We start from the raw sequence: 22,888 nt of genomic DNA on the forward strand, positions 1-22,888 counted from the left end.
TACAAATTCCGGCTCACAGTGATCGGGCCATAGGTCTGGTTAGGCTGTGCTCGAGAATTCAGGGTATTAGACCTGTGGAGGGAGAACTCTGGTTAGTTTATGCCAGCGGGGCTCTCCTCAACAAATTCCAAATTAGCGCACTGTTTAAGCGCTCATTAGAGCATGCGAGTTTAGAGCCGGCCTTCTATGGCACCCATTCCTTCAGGATTGGGGCATCTACTTGTGCAGCCGAAGAGGGCCATTTCATTGCTGCAATTAAATCACTTGGCAGGTGGAAGTCTGATGCTTATAAGGTATACATTAGACCTAAGAGATAGTCTGCTCTCGGCCGCTTTCTCCTTTCGGTAACCCAAGGCTTTGCTGCTTGTCTCTTTTAGCGAGGACATGAAGGGATTTTTTTCCTGCTTTTTCCCTGGCCTGATTAGCTATGTGCCTACAGGGTTTTCCAGGTTTTTTACCTTCATATCGATCTCCTCTCCTTTCCCGATTTGCTTCCCGATCGTGGGAACAACGAACAACCTGTATGGAGGTGTTACAACTTGTGCCAAAGGCTTCATGAGTGCATTTTTCTTTGTTCTTGGATAGGCATGACTGGCAGATATGGCTGATCAGACACTCCTACATGTACTGGGCATCCAGGCACTGTCTGGCTCGAGACAGGTCAGCTTTCACTCAACTGGTGGATGTGAGATGGGTAAGCGAAGAATGGCTTTGGCGGCCCTGCTGCCACTCTTCTCTGCCAAAGTGCTTTTCAGACATCCCCCTGATGTACTAGCTATTTACTTGGTTGGTAATGACCTGGGTGAGAGCAAGTCACTGCATTTATTGAGCTCCATTAGGGAGGATCTGCGTGCCATTTAATCTAACTAGCCCGGGCTACACTTATGGTGGTCCAACGTTATCCCCAGACTCTCCTGGAGAACCAGTATCCCTGCTCTCATAATAAAGACCCGAGTCAAGAAAGTCAATCGATCCTTGGCCCAGGTATTCGGTCCCTTGGGGGGTAGTGATACACCACCTGGTAATTACGGTGGGGCAGGCTCGGTTGTATCGAGTGGATGGGGTAATCTGTCACAGATAGGCTTATGCTTGCACTGATTTGCTCAACATTCTGTCCCCCACTTCTTATGCCTCTCTCATTAAGTTATAGTAAGATACTACCTTCCCACCCCCCCCCCCCCAACCCCCAAGATGCTGGTTCTGGTATTTGTAGCTCTGCTGTGTATTGTACTGTTATGTCTGTATTGTATGGTCCTATAGTTTTAAGGTACTCTTTTACTATATGTTCTCTATATGATGCTGCACACTCTGAGTGGTGCCTTATAAATAAAATATAATAATACATTCTAATTTCTACTTCAGTGCTAAAGAGATGGCTAGCAAATTGAGTCTCCTTCCACGTGATCCATCACTACACTTGGGCTACATACACACTGTCATTTGCAATGTATTTTGTTTCAGGAAGGGGGGCTGGCAAATTTTAGCCCAGGGGGCAAGACTTGACTCGGCAGCCTATTAAGAACATTTAAATAAAAAAAATGCAGATGGCCCAATAACCCAGTCCAAGGTGGCCCGCTATGGGCCTGGTCCAGGGCGCAGATGATCCCCAGCTCAGCATGCCCCTGTGCATATTAAAAACTAAGTAAAATGCATTCTGTTTAATGTGTGTCTTATAGGTGTTTAAGTGAGTTTAAAAAAAACGCAGATGGAATGGATTTTTAAACAGGTCTGTGAAAAACATGAAGTTATGTTCTTCAAGTCAAATCCATGTGGAAGTCACAAGTAATCCTTCACTAGCATCCTCTCATTGAGATTCAAGTTTTCATCTTTGTTGACGCATCATTCACACTGAAATAGAACAAGAGGCATAAACATCCGTTTACATTAATTACATTCCCGCTAGAAAAACATCTTAAACAATTTTAATGTCAGTGTGTACATAGCCTTAAAAGATATTTCTTTCCCTAAACTGTCTAGCATAAAGGTTGTTTTATAAAATAAAATATTTGGAAGAAATTTTTAATTAGTATATGCATATGACATTTAACAAATGTCAGCTAAAAATAACGAAGATATTTTTCATAATATATATCACCATATATTAAGCATAGTTATAATAATATATGGTGATATTATCTGTATATTTGTTTATTCAGTATGGTCTTTGTATTTTGTTTCTTCATGTATCATGTAATGTGTAATGGATCACTGCTTTTTGTATATGTCTTGTACTGCGCTGCACACCTTTTGTGACGCCTTATAAATAAAAGATAATAATAATAATAATAATAATAATAATAATAATAGCTAATGCATATTCTAGTGTGCACATTTCTTACCTTTGTACACAATATCTTGTATAATTACATGGAAATATAAGGGGTGAGACTGAGAACTCTTTGCTGAGGAGTAGATTTTGTTTTTAAATAGAAGTTCTGTGTTTAGGTGGAACATGCCTGGGCAAGTTATCAGAGATAGGGAAAAGGTCAAAGGGATAAACAAGGTGCAAGTAACAGAGTAGTAGAAGGCTCACTTACACGGACATTGATGCCATGAGGTGAGCACCTCGCTTCAATCACCATGGGAGGTCATGATTTATTTTCAGAGTCACAGCTATGTTCATTGTGCACCACTGAATCAGGAGGAGGTGCAGTAATTGCATCATTTACACATGGCTCAGTGTGAACATGTAATTGAGCAGCACGGTGACTTAGTGGTTAGCACTTCTGCCTCACAGCACAGGAGTCATTAGTTTGATTCCCGACGATGGCCTTATCTGTGTGCAGTTTGTATGTTCTCCCCGTGTTTGCGTGGGTTTCCTCCGGATGCTCCAGTTTTCTTCCCACACTCCAAAAACTTGCTAGTAGGTTAATTTGCTGCTATCATATTGACCCTAGCAGGGGCGAATTGGGAACTTAAAGTGGCCCTGGAAAAAATTCTTGAAGTGGCTTCATGTGGGCGGGACCAAATAAAATGTGGGTGGGGTCAAAAGTAGGCGGGATTTATAGTAACATTTAGGAAAACCTAGATGTGATGAGTTCATACACAGTGGGTCATCTCTAAAGCAGTGCAGGGAAAAAGCTACCAGGCCTGTGTTATAAAAATACATTAATCATTTTGCATGATCTACGACTGGTTTATGCCTCTGTGCTCAAACCTGTTTAGTTGCCTACTAACACATCCTTCCAATATTCCCTTCATAGAAACATATCTGACTTTGTTTAATACGTTTAACTATTACAAAACATGTTGGCACAATCATATCTGATCAGTCTGCCAGAGCAGCATATAAGCACCTCACCGTACTGTTGCATCTTCTCCTGACATCATGAGATGCAAACTAACAGTCAAATCTCTCTCTATAATATATAAAAATGTGTACTGTGTGATTTTCAAAAAATGCATTAAAAATAATCCTTATAATAAATGGCTATCCAGGTGGGATCAGCGTCGGACTGGCCTGCTGGGGAGCCAGGGAATCCACCAGTAGGCCCTGATGCTGGCTAGCTATGCCCCCGCCTGCTCCGTTGTTTGGACTGCCAGGCCAGCTGATTGAAAGTTTTTCTAAGAGCAGAGAGCCCAGACGCAACTGCACATGCGCCGTAATGTGTTTGGTAGACAAATCATGTGGGAAGAAGAACCGCCCACGTAGGAGGTGCTGGATAAAAGAAGATTTTATTTTCTATTTGGAGTATGATGGAACAAAAATAGCAAAATAAGATGTCATTTTAGTTTTAGGGGGTCTGAAAGACTGATTAAGCTTGAGAATATGAATTCAATTACAAAACAAATACAGGTGATGTACAATTGAAATATTTTATAGAACAACACTGTCAACACCGCAAGTGAACAAACAAAATATCCCAGTATACAGCATATCATGACTGACCAAGGTGGTCATAACATCACACATACGTATTACAAATGTTTAGAGTAATGAGACTGTTTGCCGATCTGTTTTGATGGCTTGAAGGGTCTTTAAAGAAAACAACCAAAATAGGAAGGTGTTTGTGCAGTGGTGACCATTTGTCAATACGGTTCCTGACACATGTCTTAAATCATTTAATCCTATATGTCATAAACACCAAACAATTTGGAAACTGGAGAAGAGGAATGAATACACAGTTCATCATAACGGATTGAATATGTCTGTTTACTTAGCAAAGATGCATCTCCCTAAAACTGACTGGATAATATGAGCTACCTTATGACACTACAAAATGTTAAGCACAAAGCACAACTGAGAAGCATTCAATCTGAACTCTGGAAGGATAACAACATATTTATTAAAAATTTAAAGAAAATTAAAATAGAAAAGAGCTTGTTTGGCATTATATTGCCAAGCAGAGAGAAGCATACTTACAGAAAGAAGCATACAATAATACTTTATATTATTCATATAATGTCAGCAGGGCCGGACTGGCCATCTGGCCCTTCTGGCGAATGCCAGAAGGGCCGATGGCCAGAGGGGCCGGTCCCCATGTCCGCCGAGCAGCAACACTCTGTGCGCTGCTCGGCGGATAGAGAATCAGTGACAGCCGCCTATGCGAGAAATCACATGGGACGGCACCTGTCACGTGGTGCTGTCCCATGTGATTGCTCGCATAGGCGGTTGTCACTGATTCTCCTTCTCCATGCAGCGCGCTGAGTGCTGCTGCTGGAAGTAAGGTAAGTGTCTGTGTGTGTTTGTGTAATATGTCTGTGTGGCAAATAGTGTGTGTGGGGGCTTAAATGTATAAGATTTTCTATAGGGCTTCAGCATTATTAAATAAAGTAATATATTTTACTGTCAATTAAATGTACTCATTACCCATTAGTAAGGGATACTAGTATTTTAATGAATTTCTTTGTATTTATACAATGATTATTTTCAATGATATGTGTGTCTGTGTGGCAAATAGTGTGTGTGGGGCTATTAGTGTGGCTGTGTAGCTAATAGTGTGTGTGGTTATTGTGTGGCTAATAGTGTGTCTGTGTGGCAAATTGTGTGGCTAATAGTGTGTCTGTGTGGCAAATAGTGTGTGTGGCTAATAGCGTGTCTGTGTGGCTAATAGTGTGGTTGTGTGGCAAATAGTGTGTCTGTGTGGCAAATTGTGTGGCTAATAGTGTGTCTGTGTGATAAATTGTGCATGTGGCTAATAGATTGTCTGTGTGGCTAATAGCGTGTCTGTGTGGCTAATAGTGTGGCTAATAGTGGGGCTGTGGGGCAAATAGTGTGTGTGGCTAATAGTGTGTCTGTGTGGAAAATTGTGTGGCTAATAGTATGTCTGTGTGGCAAATAGTGTGTGTGGCTAATAGTGTGTGTGGTTAATAGTGTGGCTGTGCGGCTAATACTGTTTCTGTGTGGCCCCATGTTGCTATAGTGTGCATTTGGCCATGTTCATATAGTGTGTGTGTGCGCATGCAGTATTTTAATATAATATGTGAGGGAAGGGAGGATCTTAATATAGTGTGGGAGGTCGGCTATTTAATGGTGGAGTGTAGGTGAGGGATAATTATTTAAGGTGAGGTGAAGGAACCTTTAATTTAATGCTGGGGTGGTTTAGGGCTATCATTTAAATAAGGGGCTGATTTTGGGTAGGAGGGCTATGTATTAAATGTGAATATGAATTATTTATTGTCGGGGGTGGTTGTGGAAAATGGCTATATTTATTAAACTTTAATGCTATTTAATTTATTGCTGGGACTGTTTGGAGGGAGGGAAATATGTTTTGAGTAAATGGGTATACAGTTAATTTAATGTTGGGGCTGGTTGGAGGGAAATAGGTCTACTTATTAAATGTGAATATTATTATTGTAGGGACTGGAGGGAGGCCTAATTATAAAACGTGAGTGCTATTGTTTTTACACCGGGGAGTTTTCTAAATCTCATGTACCCATTTTTTTTTTTCAAAATAGGGCATCCAATATTCCAGGATCAAGACTAAACTAAAGAAACCAGCTGCTACAAGTGGTGAAAGTGACCAAGACAGGTAGGAGAGAGCAGGACAGTCTACCAACTGTCCTGAATCTGGTGGGGCAGTCTTGAATTTGGGTGAATGTCTCCCTTAGTCAGGATTTGGTCCGACTGCAAGGACAGTTGGGAGGTATGTCCCGCTTCACAACGTACTGCTGGAACTGGGGTGGGCCTGTGTACCTTAAATGCTAGGGCTGATTTTTAGTCCCAGTCCGGCCCTGAATGTCAGCATAGTGTCAAACACATTTAAACCAACAATGCTAAGAGAGGGATCTCTTCACAATACATAAGTCATGTTTCAATTCTCTTGTGGCATACAATTAAGAACTATGTATTAAGCTAACCATTGACTCGTTGCACATGTGTAGGGCTCCTATAATTGTGAAACTAAAACCACGGCACCCATTTAAATGAACACTACTCAGTACATGAAAAACATCCACTCTCAATTTCTGGGTGACAAATATTTTAAAAGATAATTCCAGCAGAGATAATATTTGATTATCAGGAAAATTCCATGTAAAGAAAAACATTTATCATTACAGATCTTAAGTGGGAAAACAGTGAAAGATCTATGCTACTAATGTTTATTGGTAGAATAACCCTTGTATGGAAATATTACAATTACTTAATTTGTAGCTGGAGAATGTTGAATATGCTGAAGACAACCTACAACAAGTAGACCTGTAGGAAGTATGCTGTAAGTATGGGTATGTGTACAAACGAGGATTTATCCACCCAGTATACATTTCATCTTTCCGGCACATGGAAGAAGGAAGTCCACAGGTGTCAATGATGAAAGTTCTACATTCTTCCAAACATACTCATGACTTTTTTTGGTAAGATGATTCTGCACATTCTAGGCCTAATTTTGAGTTAGAAGCAAAGCAAAGAAAAGGAGCAAATTTGCACCTTGACAAACCATGTTACAATGCAAGAGGTACACATTGACTTATTTTTCTGCACACAAGGAATATACTGGATGTTTTTTCATGTACCACACAAATACTTGATAGCTTTATTTTTACACTGCAATTAAAGTTGATCTATGACATGTTGTATCTCAACTATAAATCTGTGCCTACAGTTTAAATTTACCTCCCCATCCAATGCAACATGGTTTTGCCAAGGTGCAAATTTGCTCCTTTTCTTTACTTTGCTCCTAACTCAAAATCAGGCCCTCTGTCTCTCCTACATCCAAATGCAGAAAAAGAACAGGACACGGGGTGGATCAGATTCACCTGTGTGCACATACCCTAAGATGGAGATTTTATGAGAATAAAATGTCCCGATACAGGGCATATTTACCATTCTTAAGTAATGTAAAATAAACTCTATTTCCAATAAACAATGTTGAGCTTGTAATGATGATGTGACCAGATCTCCAAATATCCTTATCAGAGACATACTATTTTCAGACAATACAAGCAAATATGCAGGGTCGCCCTAGATCCAGAAGCAGCATGAAGGAGCTTAACAGGTGTCATCTTAAAGGGACATTAACATCTAAATGTCTGCTCTAATTGTGCCTAGCACATGAGGATGTATATACTACACATTATTTTATGGTACTTTACTTTGCAGTCTATGAGCTCACTCAGTGTGGAGCTGTGTCTACTATTTCTTTACCTTTACACATATCCCTTGCCATTAAACCACGGCTCCAACCAGTGGCATTGTGAGGATCATCACACATTAAGAATTCAATCAGTATTGACAGGAGAGCTCTAGGAGATACAGGAATAATTAATCAATGACACATGCCCTGAATTGTGAGATATGCAAACAAAGAATAGTTTATATATGACAAAATACAAAGTGAATCACTCTGATACAGTTCCTAAACAATTTTAGACTGTCAATAATAATAACTTATGCAATTTATAGATGTAACTACTCTATAACCCCAATAATTTTGGCCATACTTGCCTACTTTCGGCAAGTGTAGTCCGGGAGAGGGGCCCGACTAGAGGACGAGAGGGGCGGGGCGCGGCCAAACGCGTCATTTTGGCCCCGCGACAGAAATGCAGTTTTTCCGTGGGGGGCGGGCCAAAATGACGAGATTCACCGCAAATCGCGTCATTTTGGCCAGGCAGTTGCAGGGTTTGCGGCAGACTTGCATGCTCTCCTGGGAGTCCCGAATTTCGTGAGTCTTCCGGACAGTCCGGAAGAGTTGGCAAGTATGCTTTTGGCTGCCAGTGATTCAAATTCACATTCTATCTTTAGCTGCATTAGAGGGGATACAACTAGCCAGCTTTAAAAATGTGTGACATTGTGGTGCAAATGATATAAGGTCTGCAACTGCTCCCAAGACAGAAGCTATCTGTCATGCATAATATATGTTATAATATGTATCCCCCATACAGCCACAGGACGTAACTTACTCTCAGACCAACAGAGCATTCAGTGCCATGTCAGAGGGGGATCATCTAAAATATAAACTTACATAGCTTATACATACTTGCCAACTCTCCCGCGAGAGTGTGGAAATCTCCTGCAATTCTGCCCACTTCACTAGGAAGTGGGCAGAATTAGGTCCAAAATGGCGCCGCCCCCTGCTGTAAAATGATGCATTTGCGTCATTGCGTCACAGGGGCGGGTCCAAAATGACACACATTTTGGAGCCCCGCCCCCCATCACGCCCACCTCCCCCTGGCAGGCTCCCAGAAGCCAACTTTAGAAAGTTGGCAAGTATGAGCTTATATAAAAAATGTGAAACAACAAGTTTGACAATAGCAGGGCTGGAGTTATACTGAAACCACAGCAGATAAGGATTGCATACAGGAGCACAATAGTAATACTTGTGAACACATTGAACAGGACACAAGGCTGGATTAGCAGATGCAAATAACCAGGCTGAAAGAACACTGTAGTCACAGGAGTTAAGGAGATTGTATCACACTAGTAGTACTTTCAAACATGCCGAGCAGGTGATGTAAGTACCCAGTCTGAGTAATAGCAGCACTGGAGACACACTGTAGTAACAGGAGCTTAAGGATTGCATACAGAAACACACTGGTAATATTTGCAAATATGCTGAACAGGAAACAAGGGTGGAGTAGTTATCTTGCACACAAAAGCACAGTCCAAACAACAAGTTGGGGTCCTAATGGAAGTTCATAACATCACAGGTTTAGCCAAAGTTCAGGTGTCTGGAATCTCAGTCATGTGCAGCAACAGGACTCAAAGATTGCAGTGTAGTGACAAACAATGACCTAGCAAACCTGCAATACAAAGACCACTATTTAAAGGGTAGTATCAGGCCTCAATGGGGATTACTGGAGAATAATGAAAATGAGGAATACCTAATCATTATGCCCATGGACTTAGTCTGCTGAAGCTATTTCTTCCTATATATACTGAGTACACTCTGAGACTTAGGGGTAGATTTACTAAACTGCGGATTTGAAAAAGTGGAGATGTTGCATATAGCAACCAATCACATTCTAGTTATCATTTATTTAGTGCATTCTACAAAATGACAGCTAAAATCTGATTGGTTGCTATAGGCAACATCTCCACATTTTCAAACCCACAGTTTAGTAAATATACCCTTTAGTCTCTGAAAAGTGAAATTGTGAAGGTTGGTATGCATGCAGTGCCGGATTTAAATATTGGCTCAGCGGGCTGCAGGTTAGGGCTTCATAATGTAGGGGGGCTTTGGCCTCCTGCCAAAAATATTTTTTTATAAATTACCATTAATTTTATTTCATTTGTAATAATAAAAAGCAGGGGCGTACCTAAGCCAAAATAATGTATAAGCACAAGTCGAAAATTCAGGAACACATTGATGGGAGTGCCAAACACACTCGCCCTTGAATACTTACTGATTTTACTCTATAGGCCCAGTTGCTAAGTAAACATTAAACACGTGACGTATGAGTCTATGACTGGATAACAGCCACACAAGTGCATATTCACTGTTTACTAAAGTTCGTGGAGGCTTTAAAGCTACTCAGAATCAAATGATGAAGTCAGCTATGCAGCAGTACAAGTGTTCAGCTCACTGTCTATCATTATAACATGCGTTTTGAGAACAAGTGAGTATTCTTTTATATCATTGGGAATCACAATAATATTTCATTTTAACTTTTTGGGAAAATAATGAGTAAGTGATATGAAAGTGGTGCTAGTAAATAAAAGCAACAAAAAGAACAGAAGGAAACGCTCATGTGTTTAAAGCCAATCACGTCATATGGCTTTGCACAGCAGGCATAAACAGACCTACATAATCCCTCAGATACAGAACATTCATGTTTACAAACAGAAGATAAGCAGAAAGTACAGAAACTTCTGGAGAAAGTGACCGTGAAGTGACAGTGACTACAGGCAAGGCGCTGATAGTTACACCAAAAGAAGCAGTTCATGCTCATTACAGTCTTAAAGACTTGAAAAAAAATATCAAATGATATCAGCAAAAAAAAACCCCATTGCAGACATAAAAATACAAACTCTTCATGCTACTAGTGATTTCAGAGGCAATAATGACGTAGGCTTATGCACCACATTAAATAACGAGGCAATATTATTCTGGATTGGGAAAGGTCCATTGGTATGTCAGCACTGGGATGGACATTTTACCAATTTGATGCGAACATACAAAAACCAAACACTGTTCTGCTCGAAGAATTTATTCTATTCCACCAAAGTAAATGGAGAAACCTACCTTTGAGAATGGCTAGTGTATTTTCTTAAAAAGGAAAAATCTACTGTTTTGTGTGCAAACTTTTCTCTAACCAAACTAAAGTACCTCAACTACAGTATTAGCTTATACATGATTCAATGATTGGCAACATGTTTATCTTGTTCTAAACCCATGAAACTCTAAGTAGCTTATGAACCCTGTGTTAACATACTTAACAAGAAAGCATGGTCAAACGTCACTTCAAAACTCAAAAAGCAAATCAAAGCAGGGCAGGATTACTGGAGGCATGTGTTTCAGCAAGTTATTGCAGTGTTTTCCTATTGGCAGAATGTGGCTTGGCTTGGTAGATGACGAAACATTTGGTTCACCAGCCAATGGTAATTGTCTTGGATTGCTTGAATTAATTGAAAATGTCATCTCTTCCTGTGTGCTCACATAAATTAGTATGAAGGTAAAGGCTCTGGTCAGCTATTGTATTAATCCAAAACCATTTGTGAAGAGGTTATCCAGTTGAATAAATTTTGAGAAGCGATACTGAGCTATATCAGACAGACAGGTTATTTAGTTTAGTCGTTTCATCCACTGATGTTTTCCATTTTGATTAACTTACTGTCATTGTTAGCTATGTTGTGATGGATTATCAGTCGAACGCTTTCTGAGTTTTTTTAACTGAAAGATCACAGCAATGAAAGCATGGCTGAGCTGATACTAAAGTACGTCAGTGACTTTGAAATAGATTTCAGTAAATGTGGAGGACAATCATATGACGATGCAGCCAATATGGCTGGAAAGCATAGCTGCGTTCAACAAAAAATTCTGGAAAGGTGCAAGTGTATTCCTTGTACTGATCTTTCCCTAAATCTAGTTGGATGAACTGCAGTTGACTCGTGTCTGGATATAGTGAATTTTTTTGGCAATATAAATTATTATTTTTTCTCAGCTTCTGCAAAAAGATAAAAAAAAGTTTTCCTCCTGAGTTAAAAGTTCATAAACACTAGATGACAGACTGAAAATCTTCTGCAGAAAATGGAATAATTTGAATTAATTTTCATACTGCACATTTGGACACATTAGACCAATTTCATAAAGTTAATAAGGCACTCCAAAGTTTGCAAATTTTATTGAGCACATGTGCAAATATTTACAGCTCACTACTCAGTTCCTATGAAACAGTTGGGCTAATTTTGATGAAATTGAACAGCAAGAAAAAATTACTCTACTGTATATTGACAAGTGAGGCCCCTTAGTCGAACGCACTTAAAGGGCGACAGTGTTTGCAACTAAGCTCACACTTACCTTTAATGGTTAACAGCAGTTCTGGCCCGACCAATGATAGATGTTGTGGGAGGGTCCTGGTTTCATATAGGTGGCAGCATTTTCTGGTTTCTTAACTCTTCGTCACGAGAACCCGCCCACCCACGCCTAGCTTACTGTGGTATTTGTTGCTGTTTTAACCAATTTTCTCGCTTCGTCACAGAGCAGGCACAGTTGGTAGGAAGGCACTGTGTTCAGCGGCTGATTAGTAAGGAGCTAGTGTTTGTTTGGCCACAGGTCACTGTCCCCTTCGAGGCAGAGGAAACTCTTTGGTCCTTCAGTGAGGAGGGTCCCATGTCCGGCTCAATGAGGGGGGGCATCGTGAGTTTAGAAGGGGTACAGTCACTCTGACACCAATTTAGCGCATGCCAGTTTTAGGGATGAGATCCCCTGTTAGTGAATGTACGGCAGTTTCGCCAGTTCCCACGTTTATTTGGTTGCATCGGCTTGATACCTGTCCCGCAGTGCCCTTTCTCCACCACCAAAATGTTATTTACATGAATAAACTGTGACCTCCATTTTGGCCAACCTTATACATGTCTCTGTGTGTTTATTTTAATTAATGTTGATAAGTTATAAAGGTTTGTGAAGGTAAGGGGACATACACGGTGAGCCATTTAAGAGTGCAAAACTGTCAAATTAAGGCAGAGAACACAAAAAAAACCAAAACAAGGATGGGACAGAACCCGTAGCCTTAGAAAAAGTTTCTCCAAGAGACAAGTTTAGGGTAAATTAATTTATCCCTGTCATAGATGCTCTTGAAGCCAACCTAGACAGAAGAGCATCAGTGTATAGGAGTGTAGCTGGCAAGTTTTCATGTTTGGTGAACCTGCAAGCAATCAAGGAACATATTCACAATGGCGTTGAGATGTTGATGCAACAGTATCCGAAGGATGCTTGGTCTAGCCGATAAACTCTTGCTCTTCCATCTGTACAGCAAACAAGCGCACCCTGAAAAAGAAAATTTCAGCCACCAAGATATGTATCAAATAATATTCCAGGAGAAAATTCAGACAGCTTTTCTAAATGTGGAAACAATTTTCAGATTGTTCCTGTGTGTAATGGTTACTAACTGTATTGGCAAAAGATCATTTTTTAGACTAAAATGATAAAGATTGATCTAAGGTTCAGTAATGTCCCAAGATCAGCTGTTTGATCTAAGCATTCTCTGCATTGAAAACTATAAATTGCGACTTACTGATTTTAATGATTTAGTTGCTAAGTTTGCATCAAAAAAAGTTAAAAAAAAAAACTGTTCTGACTTTGTATATAGTGTATAGCTATGATCCCCCTATGAATGTTCTGTGTGAACATCTTCATTGATATCATACTTTTGTAAACTTATTAAAGGTTATAAATTTATAAACACTCTTACATGATATTAAGTTTGGGCCTCCAAGGTCTCCTAGCTCAGGGCCAGGGGAGGGCTGGCAAATTTTAGCCCGGTGGGCAAGACTTGACTCAGCAGCCTATTAAGAACATTTTAAAGGAAAAAAAAAATGTAGATGCCCCCCTGCCCCCAGTCTTACCTGCCTCTGCCCAGGGTCTCCAGCACTGTATGCATGTCTTATTTCAGTGCAGACAAGGAATCTCATTGCATGGTCAGAATGCAGATATACTATACCCTTTACAATGGCCTTATGTGTCAGCTAGGTAACCACAGGACCAATGTCGTCCACCAGATCAATCACAAAATAATTCACTGAGTCTGCATATCATACATCACAAATTCACTGGCCAATAGTAAAATAGTAAAAAGCCAATATATAGTCCTTGCTTTTCACCCATCAATAAATATACCGCACTATGCTAAATGCCAAATGTTAACTTCTGCATAACAGTAGACAACAGTAAGTAAAATGTTGTTAACTGTTTTTCTATACAAATGCACCCTTTATGACAAAGAAATTGTACAGTGGTATAAAGCTTAATACCTTGGTAAGAAGATATCACCAGTGCCAGGGTCAGAGTGTATATTTCATGTTGTGAAGTAATGCTGAGGGAACTGAATGACTTGCCAATTGGCAGCTATGGACACAGGATGTGTGGTCATTTCGATTTAAATCACTTTACAGATTATCCTACATGCTATTGTGACTATGAAACACCAAACCAAGAACAGCCGGATTTTTACACAGTCAGAGATTAGTGTCTCCGATCTTAAAAAGATAAAGAATTATGTAAAACTGGGTGAGCTATGTAGTGTACCAATATATATCACCGATATCATAATTACTATAAAGGTCATAGTGGTATAATAAAGATTCAGTACACTGTTCTGACCAACTTAGAGTGCTCTTTTTACATTGTAAAACATAGATGGTGTGTGGTTTAAGTTACACTTTTTATGTAACTAAAGTGAACTAAAATACTGTACAGTATCAGCAATGCACCAGCTGAACAGAATTATACCAAGAACCTGGGTTTATTAGTAATTAATCTATGTTTATCTTTTCCTTGTTTTTTTTTTTTGGGGGGGGGGGGGGGGGTTCATTTGTGTGAAACTAGGACTTCATTGCACTAAGGCTAATGTTACTCCTGGAAGCAGCCATTTAATTTTCCATTTGCTTCCATGTTAACCTTGAAGGGGATTTCATTTCCATAGATGTTATAGCTGAGAGGGCTGCACCCAGGAGACTTTTGAAATCAGTTTTGAAGGGTGATGCACTGCGACAGATAAAAGTTGGGTAGAGTTACAGTAGCTATATAAAGACACAGACTTATGTCACTGTACTAATTAAATTCCTTTAGGGCTGTGCTGTTTTGAGCACATCACTTAACCAAGACAGTTGCAGTAATCAAGGGCAAAGCATAATGATGGACCTTTTTGAAACAAGTTCCTATTTCTTTTATTTGGAAGGAGATAATGGAGCCTTTCAACAACTGGAAATGACAGATGGATCTCCCTTGTACCCAGGTAGTGAGGGCACGTTATCCCCTTGTCAGGATCAATTGCCAGGAGACGGTGGAAGTGACAGCAGTGGAGAGGAACATGTTTTAGTCCCACCTGGTCTACAGACCCACTGCCCTGGACAATGTTTGATTTGGGCTTGTAAGACATGCAAACGGAAGTCAGCTCCAACAGACAGAAGGAAGGCCGCCACTTTGCGGGAAAGGAGAAGGTTAAAGAAAATTAATGAAGCATTTGAGGCTCTAAAGAGAAGAACTGTTGCCAACCCAAACCAGAGACTCCCCAAAGTTGAAATCCTACGCAGTGCAATAAACTATATAGAGAGACTGCAAGACCTCCTTCACAGCTTGGATCAGCAAGACAAGCCTCAGAAACCAGATGAACCTTTCACATATAACCCTAAGGATCCTGATGTAAGCAAACAACTGTATTTGGTCCACTTTGTACAAAGTACTCTTTTAAATTGTTAAACTGGTAAGGATAACAGTAGAAACTGTAATGAATTTAATCAAACAATTGCACTAGGAGGAAGAAACTAAACATATAGCCCTAGGGTGTGTGCTGCAGAACAGTGGCACAGGGTATAACTACTATACAACAGCAATACAATTTTGCATTCAAAACAGGCTGAAACAGAACACAAACTGTATAAAGTTCTGTTTTTGAAAAGACCTAAATAACATATTTCTCTAACAATTAAAAGATAGCAGAAAATATAACCAATGCATGCTCAAAAGCATAAAAAACATAAAGTATTACTGTGTCATAAAAGAGAAGTGTATGTTACTCTCAGACGTTTTTCAGCCAAGAATTTGTTGCTGCAGCTGTCTCAGAAACTTATTTCAAGCCGGTTAATTGTAGCACAAATAGAAAAAGAACATTTTAGAGAGCTACAGCAATATGCTTAATGTTTTCAATAATATAATAGCTGCAAAAAACCTTCACTAATCTTACTCATGCTGTAAGATATTTCTGGTAAACAAATCTAGAAAAAAATGTAAATACAATGGGGCACTTTTTAATGCCGACACTGGTAGTAAAATGTGGTAAAGAAACTAAAGATGTAAACACTGCTGCAAAGATTAGGCAAAACTACCTAAAATTAGGAAGAATTTAACAAAATTTTAATCAGTTTAAAAGGGAGATGTAAAGTATACATTTCCTGACTTAACTCCAAAGTGAAAGTGGTATTATTAGAGTGCTGTATTTGCACTTGTAAACTAAATTGTGACAGCTTTATGCAAGTAACACATGTATGCCTGTACCACTGGTATTTTAATAGGGATGCAGAGAATCCATATTATAGCATCTATCTGGATAGCAAATCTTTTTACAAAATGTAAACAGTACAAAAATGCTGACCAGAAGCTGTATCCCAATTTGCATATGACAATTAGTCAGGAAAGTCCTAAATCATAAAATAACTTCTTTACTTTTAACTCCTACAAATGACGACTATGCTCGGCCTATTAAAACTGCAGGTAAATCAAGATTCACATTTGTTTGGATTCAACCAAACCTGAAAGTTGATGAAAACACTTAGGGACTAATTTATCAATACTTAACTTCTGTGAAAATGGCACAGTGGCGGTACTTGTACCACCGCTGTACCCCTTAGCGATATCGCCATCTGGAGATAGCCGGGGTGCTGATAAAGAAAGAAAACAACGCTTTATTATCAATATAAAGCGTTATTTATTTATTTTTTTAAATAAAGTTTATATTATTTTTCTATTTATTTTTTTTAAATTGAATCTGGAACTTTAAGTTCAAGTCCCGGCTTCCAGTTCCAGTGCGCAAAAAACATTACACTAGCCTGGTGAATGGTACGGCTCCAACTACCGCTGCCCGCCAGTATAGCTGGGGAGCTGGGCTCAGCTGCACCGGTGACATTTTATTCATTTATTCTGGGGAGAGAATTTTTTTTTTTTGGACAAGTCTTAAAATCACAAACTTAACCTTGGTTTTGGTGCATCTCTAACTTTACAATGTTTACACACGCTATACAGGACCCTATTTAGAAAATGTATCACCCTAAATTCAGACTGATAAAGTACTGTAGTCTAGTGGCAACCAGTCATCTGTGTGTGAATTGTGTGTATATGAAAATAATGTAATATATGTACTTTGATTATCTCAGGTTCAAAGAGAAGATTTCTTATGTAACTGCCATGCTGACTGGCGCAAACTTCCCAATCATTCCACAATGACAGAACTCAATCCTAAAGAAGGTAAATCAATGCATTCTACAATGGCTTACACTATTCCGATGTACATGACAGCCAGTTATACACTTCACCCACCCCTGTTCTGGTGTCAAGTGTTTCTAATAAATCAGAAGTATTACAAGCAACACAATCCTACCACTAAAAAGACATCATTAAAAGCAAACTATGAAGATGAATTACAGCCATCAAGTCACACAAACTTGAAATAAATATCAATACATGAGCATCACTTTAAAAAAAAAAGATTACACTAGTTATCTCCCAAAACAGTGATCTGTTTCCCTATTGTAAGAAGCTGAAACACACACTAGTTTTATACTGATACATGAATGCCACAATCATTGCACTGCACATTTAGCTGTAATTATGCTCACTTGTAGCATATGTGCATTTGTTTTACAGAAGGATCTGTTCACGAGTCCTCAGCCTCCAGCAGCCTCCAGTGTCTCTCCTCTATAGTGGACAGTATATCATCTGAGGAGCCGAAGGTCCCATGCACTATTCAGGAACTGGTAGAAAACAGTAACCCCATGTAATAGATCATGACTGTCCGCCAGCGCAGGACACCAAGAGCCATTTCTTCTACCACTAGTAAAGAGCTGGACACTATGGTCCCCCAACTAGATAACATTGTAAATACTATTTAATGCTTAAAAGACATCCTCAAAATCTTTTTGAAAAGCACAATTCTATTTGTTACTGAAATGTCTTTCATTGTGAAAAACATTTATTTCCTTCACATTCAGCACAAATTCATTCCTGTCTTTGAAAAGTGCAAAGATGCTATTTTATATTCTTATTTACATACCAATAATTCCCTAGCTTCTTTTGTGCCGTTTAATTAATTACCAAAGTGAGTGTTTCATTTCAAATATGGGATAGTATAATGTATGTAAAATTATTAATAGAAATATATATATCTATGTTGTTGAATAAAACATTTTGCTCTATAAATTATATATTCCAGGTCCATTCTCCAATGTTGCAAATAAAACAGGATGATTTTCTGAAATATTCTTAGAGGCGTTATCAGATGGTCTATAGAAGTGATGGGCAACCTGATACATTTTAGTGGCCATATTGTGCGGCCCTCTAACCTTCAAAAGGGCCACAGTAATCTCAGTAGTAAGAAAAACATATCAGCAGGCATTTTAATGAAGTGTTACAAGCTATAACAAACACATCTGACAATAAAACAGGATGGAGCTGGGGGCCACAGGTGAAGGCTCCGAGGGCCACCTGTTGACCATCACTGGTCTACAGTGGTCACTGGTCTACAGTGGTCACAGGTCACTGGTCTACAGGTTTTGTGGCTGAGTTTCAGCAATGCTCATTTGCAAACTATCCAAGATACTAGATATGCAAACACTGATATTAAGTTACCAGAGGATTCACCAAAAGGTTCAAAGGCTGAGGGACTTTTTCCAGCAGAATATGTTAATATCATCATGGTTATGGGGCCCAGATAGATAGATACAGTTGTAGCATTTGCACTTTGATTATGATTGATATCAAAGTCAAATATCTCCAGATATTCACCTTTTATGATGATATTGCTTAGTTGCCAACTGTCCCTAATTTTCAGGGGAAGCCCCAAGTTTTTGTGCCTGGGAATGTCCCTATTTTTCAGTATAGAAAAGTAAAGTCACTCTTTTTTTCTGCATGTTAAATACAATTATTATTGTTCCTACTCTCTAGGCTTTATAAGTATTATTTATTGAGGTGGAGTGTTTAAAATTGATAAAAAGAACAGTAAACACAATGGGGATGAAGGTTTCCATGGGCCACCAAAGCAGTATTGCACATATCCTACATGGATGCGCAGGCTGAGCAGAAAACCATCTTTAGAAAGTATTTTGAAATGTTGGGAATTTTGATATAGAACATGCACAAACATATATGTCCTCCTACATAACATTAAAGGGCAACATACTGTACATTACATTTCCAAGGGCTATCCACTTTTTTTTATCTGTCTTTAATAAATTGTCCACAAGTATGTTATAAATACAAACTTACAAAGGCAAGGTCTGTTTTCAAAAATAATATCTCCTAAAGGCTCAGGAAGGCCCTTAAGGCTTCCTAAATAAATTTATAAAATTGTAATAAAACAAAGTGCAAGCTAATAGTGTTTTATTTTTTATAATACATAAATATGCAGAATGGAGATTTGGGGCAAAAATCCTGCAACTACTCATCATAGTCATGGCGTGACTCATCCCGTGGGTGTGGACCTCATTATTGATAAGTCTGTACGAATGGGCTTTGGAATTATCCACTTGTAGGGGAGTTTACCACAGACTAACAAAGTTCTTTCTTACCACAACAAAGCACAAGTTTAAAGCTGTCATGTATTGCGACACATTATTAATAATAGTTTATTCCAATAAACCAACGTTTTTACAGTAAGAAGCAACCTTACTCAGTTTGTTTAAATTACTGTAAATGTTTTTTTTTTCAGTATATGAAATTGATCTAAAATTAAAAACGTATTGCATTATTTGCATAGTAAGATTTTGTTATCTGCATAATTACACTCAGCTACATAACTAATTTTTCTTTCTGGACATAAATGGGGTAGTAAAGAATACTAACAGCAAAAGTATTTCTAAGCTAAGGCTCCAAACGGTAATGCAACACGAATGTAAATTTCCAATACTAATAACCACTGTCTTCTTATAGTGCATTATTGAAAATGTGCTAATAATGCCTGGAAAAGCATGCACTGCCAGTGATATAATATAATAATAGATACATCATCTGTTATAATCATAGTGGGCAGCACAGTGGCCTAATGGTTAGCACTTCTGCCTCACAGCACTGGGGTCATGAGTTTGATTCCCGACCATGGCCTTATCTGTGTGGAGTTTGTATGTTCTCCCCATGTTTGCGTGGGTTTCCTCCGGGGGCTCCGGTTTCCTCCCACACTCCAAATATATACTGGTAGGTTAATTGGCTGCTATTAAATTGACCCTAGTGTCTCCCTCTCTGTCTGTGTGTGACTATATTTGGAAATTTAGACTGTAAGCTCCAATGGGGCAGGGACTTATGTGAATGAGTTCTCTGTACAGCGCTGCGGAATTAGTGGCGCTATATAAATAAATGATGATGATGATGATGATATGTCATCTCACACAGTTAGGTTGTTATGTGGTTGACTCTGTTAGCTTCACTCTCATCTGTATGGAAGGGGGTTGGGGCACTGAAATTTTATATTTCTGTGGTGGTGGATTCAAAATTGTTTCTAGTTTGAATAATTCCCATATTTTACATAATAATCAAATTTTCTTTACTTTCCCATTTCCATGCAAAGTATACTGCACCTTCACACCTGTATGCTTCTCAGCACGATAAATATGCATAGAAGATTGCATACTGCACAAAGATTAGGACGACAAAGCCAGTATACAGCAAGTATAGACTGTGATAAATACTGTATACCATACTTTTGTAAAGTATACTGCCCCCTAGTGGATGAAACCACTGAAGACAAGAAATGCTAGGTTGCTTTTGTTAATCTGCTCAAGTGATTTTCTTCGCCTTTACACATCCTTAATGATCTTTAAATATCTGAGTGCAAAAAAATTACTGCACTCTTCAAGCTGTGGTAGGGAGTCACATTATCCATCTGTTCTCCAATTCTACCCTTTACTATAACAAGTGGATTGGGTGTGGTGGTGTGTGTGGGGGAGGTATAAATAGCCTATTCTGCTTGGCCGTTGTCCAAAGCACATCGTATAGTAGCTTTTTAAGTGTGACATGTGCCATAATAAACTAATCCACGCCACGGAAATTATTTTACAATAGCATGCAGTTACCGATATTTGTTGTTAGATATTTTAATTACAAGTAGTTCAACAAAATAGAAAACAGAAATGATACTATAAAATACCAGTACAAAACGTTGAGTTTCGTTCCAATAAAAATGCACTAATTAATTTTCTCATATAGAAAAGCCAAAACCAAAATGTAATAATTTTCATATTTCTTATTTATGACATCAGTTCTAGTGCAATGCTAATTATCATGCTTTGTAGAGCTTTCAGCAAAGGTATTGATGTGCTCTTTATTTTATTCAGGATTACATTTACTAGACTGAAATCATGAAAACATCATTATTTCTGCATTTCTGTATATTCATATTTTACGCGTGCAACCCCAGACTGTGAAATAGATAAGTAAAAATAAAAAGTTCAAATTCTCTGAAAATTCTCTAATTTAACCACTTTGTGGTCAAACCAATTTGGAGTGAGAATTGAGGTTGTGTCAGCTTCGTTTGGTGCATCTATAGAAGTAAAATGTGTATTTTTCTTCTTTGGAGCAATATAGTTTTTTTTTGCTAGTAAATTGGATTAAATATACACTACTTTTCTAATTTATAGAAAAATAGGTAAAATTATTTATTGTTTAATGCCCCTTTCATTTCAAGTTAAAGGTCACCAGTCTACCATTTTAAGTGGGCAAGAAGTTAAACCGTTAAAGAAGAAACCAGTTTCATTCCATAATCATTGTTTTTATACTTTAGAGTTTGTGTACTAGTTCAGAGATCCTGTTTCTCAAGCAAATGAAAAATATGCTTTTAAAAACTCATGGGGCTAGATTTACTAAGCTGCGGGTTTGAAAAAGTGGGGATGTTGCCTATAGCAACCAATCAGATTCCAGCTTTTATTTATTTAGTACCTTCTACAAAATGACAGCTAGAATCTGATTGGTTGCTATAGGCAACATCCCCACTTTTTCAAACCAGCAGCTTAGTAAATCTAGCCCCTGGTGTAAATCAGATTCACATGCACTTTAATACATCTAGCATGATGCTGGAGCCTATAAATACATTCTTCATACATCTCTGAACTGATGTTATGACTTCTATTTGTAGAATAATGACATTGTTTATGTCACATGACTCGTTGGGAAAATAGACCATGATGGGATGAATGACTATCAGTGAGGCATCACTTACCCAGATATAAAGACTAACTCATTCAATCACCATGTTGTGTCACAGATGGGAACTTGTGTATTGCACTTCAATATATTTTGGCACTCATCAACGACTGCTAATAGCATTTGATTTTACAGCAGGAGTACATTATTTCCAGTATATAAAAGTGTTATACCCTATGCACAAAATGTGAATGTGGACAAATAGACCACAAAAAATAGTCATGTAGAGGACATCCTAACACCACATATTTGTTACAAAATGAACATTTTCTTGATATTTACAAAAGCAAAAGAAAAAATACAACAAGCAGCAGAAAACATTAAAAATGATAAGACAATTTATATAGTTAATTATATAAGTGTACCAGATAAATAATCAGTTCCACAAAGGAAAAAAAAACATTAAAATACTAAATATTTAATGAGAGATTTAGACCAATAATATAGTCAAAAGAACCAGAAAAAAACCCTGAAAATTGTATAAGACAATCACTGCAGGAAGAAAATACTGTTTTTAATACATAAAATATTGATTATAAAATATAGAGCATATTAATATTGTACTAGGTATATATAATAGGTATACCATAACCATCACAAATAAGGATAGATTGAAATAAAAGAATGAAGTAATGAAATGAGAATCTAAAAAAAATTATAAATTGTATAAAGACTAAAGGACGTAAATATATTTTCTTAAAATGCATAAAGATATTAATATCTTAGGATAGGGTTCACATAGTGTACACTTATAACTTTTTTAAAATAGAATTCACACACTTTCATTTATATACATGCAGTCATTAATATACTGTGGAACTGCAGACTTTTTCATTTATTTATTTTTTATCTAACGTGTCAGTGTATTATCGATCCAGGAGCAATAATAA

At 38.2% G+C, this 22,888-nt stretch overlaps 1 protein-coding gene across 1 annotated transcript; it reads left to right on the plus strand.

Annotated features, from left to right (window-relative positions):
- Positions 1–14,672: 14,672 nt before the first annotated feature.
- Positions 14,673–21,066, plus strand: MYF6 (myogenic factor 6). The gene is made up of 3 exons (XM_075209351.1): positions 14,673–15,239; positions 16,967–17,057; positions 17,457–21,066. Exons 1-3 carry the CDS (start codon positions 14,730–14,732, stop codon positions 17,588–17,590), a joined length of 735 nt encoding a protein of 244 aa, XP_075065452.1. The 5' UTR covers positions 14,673–14,729; the 3' UTR covers positions 17,591–21,066.
- Positions 21,067–22,888: the final 1,822 nt, after the last annotated feature.

Source organism: Mixophyes fleayi, chromosome 4, assembly GCF_038048845.1.
Source record: "Mixophyes fleayi isolate aMixFle1 chromosome 4, aMixFle1.hap1, whole genome shotgun sequence".
Classification (NCBI taxonomy): domain Eukaryota; kingdom Metazoa; phylum Chordata; class Amphibia; order Anura; family Limnodynastidae; genus Mixophyes; species Mixophyes fleayi.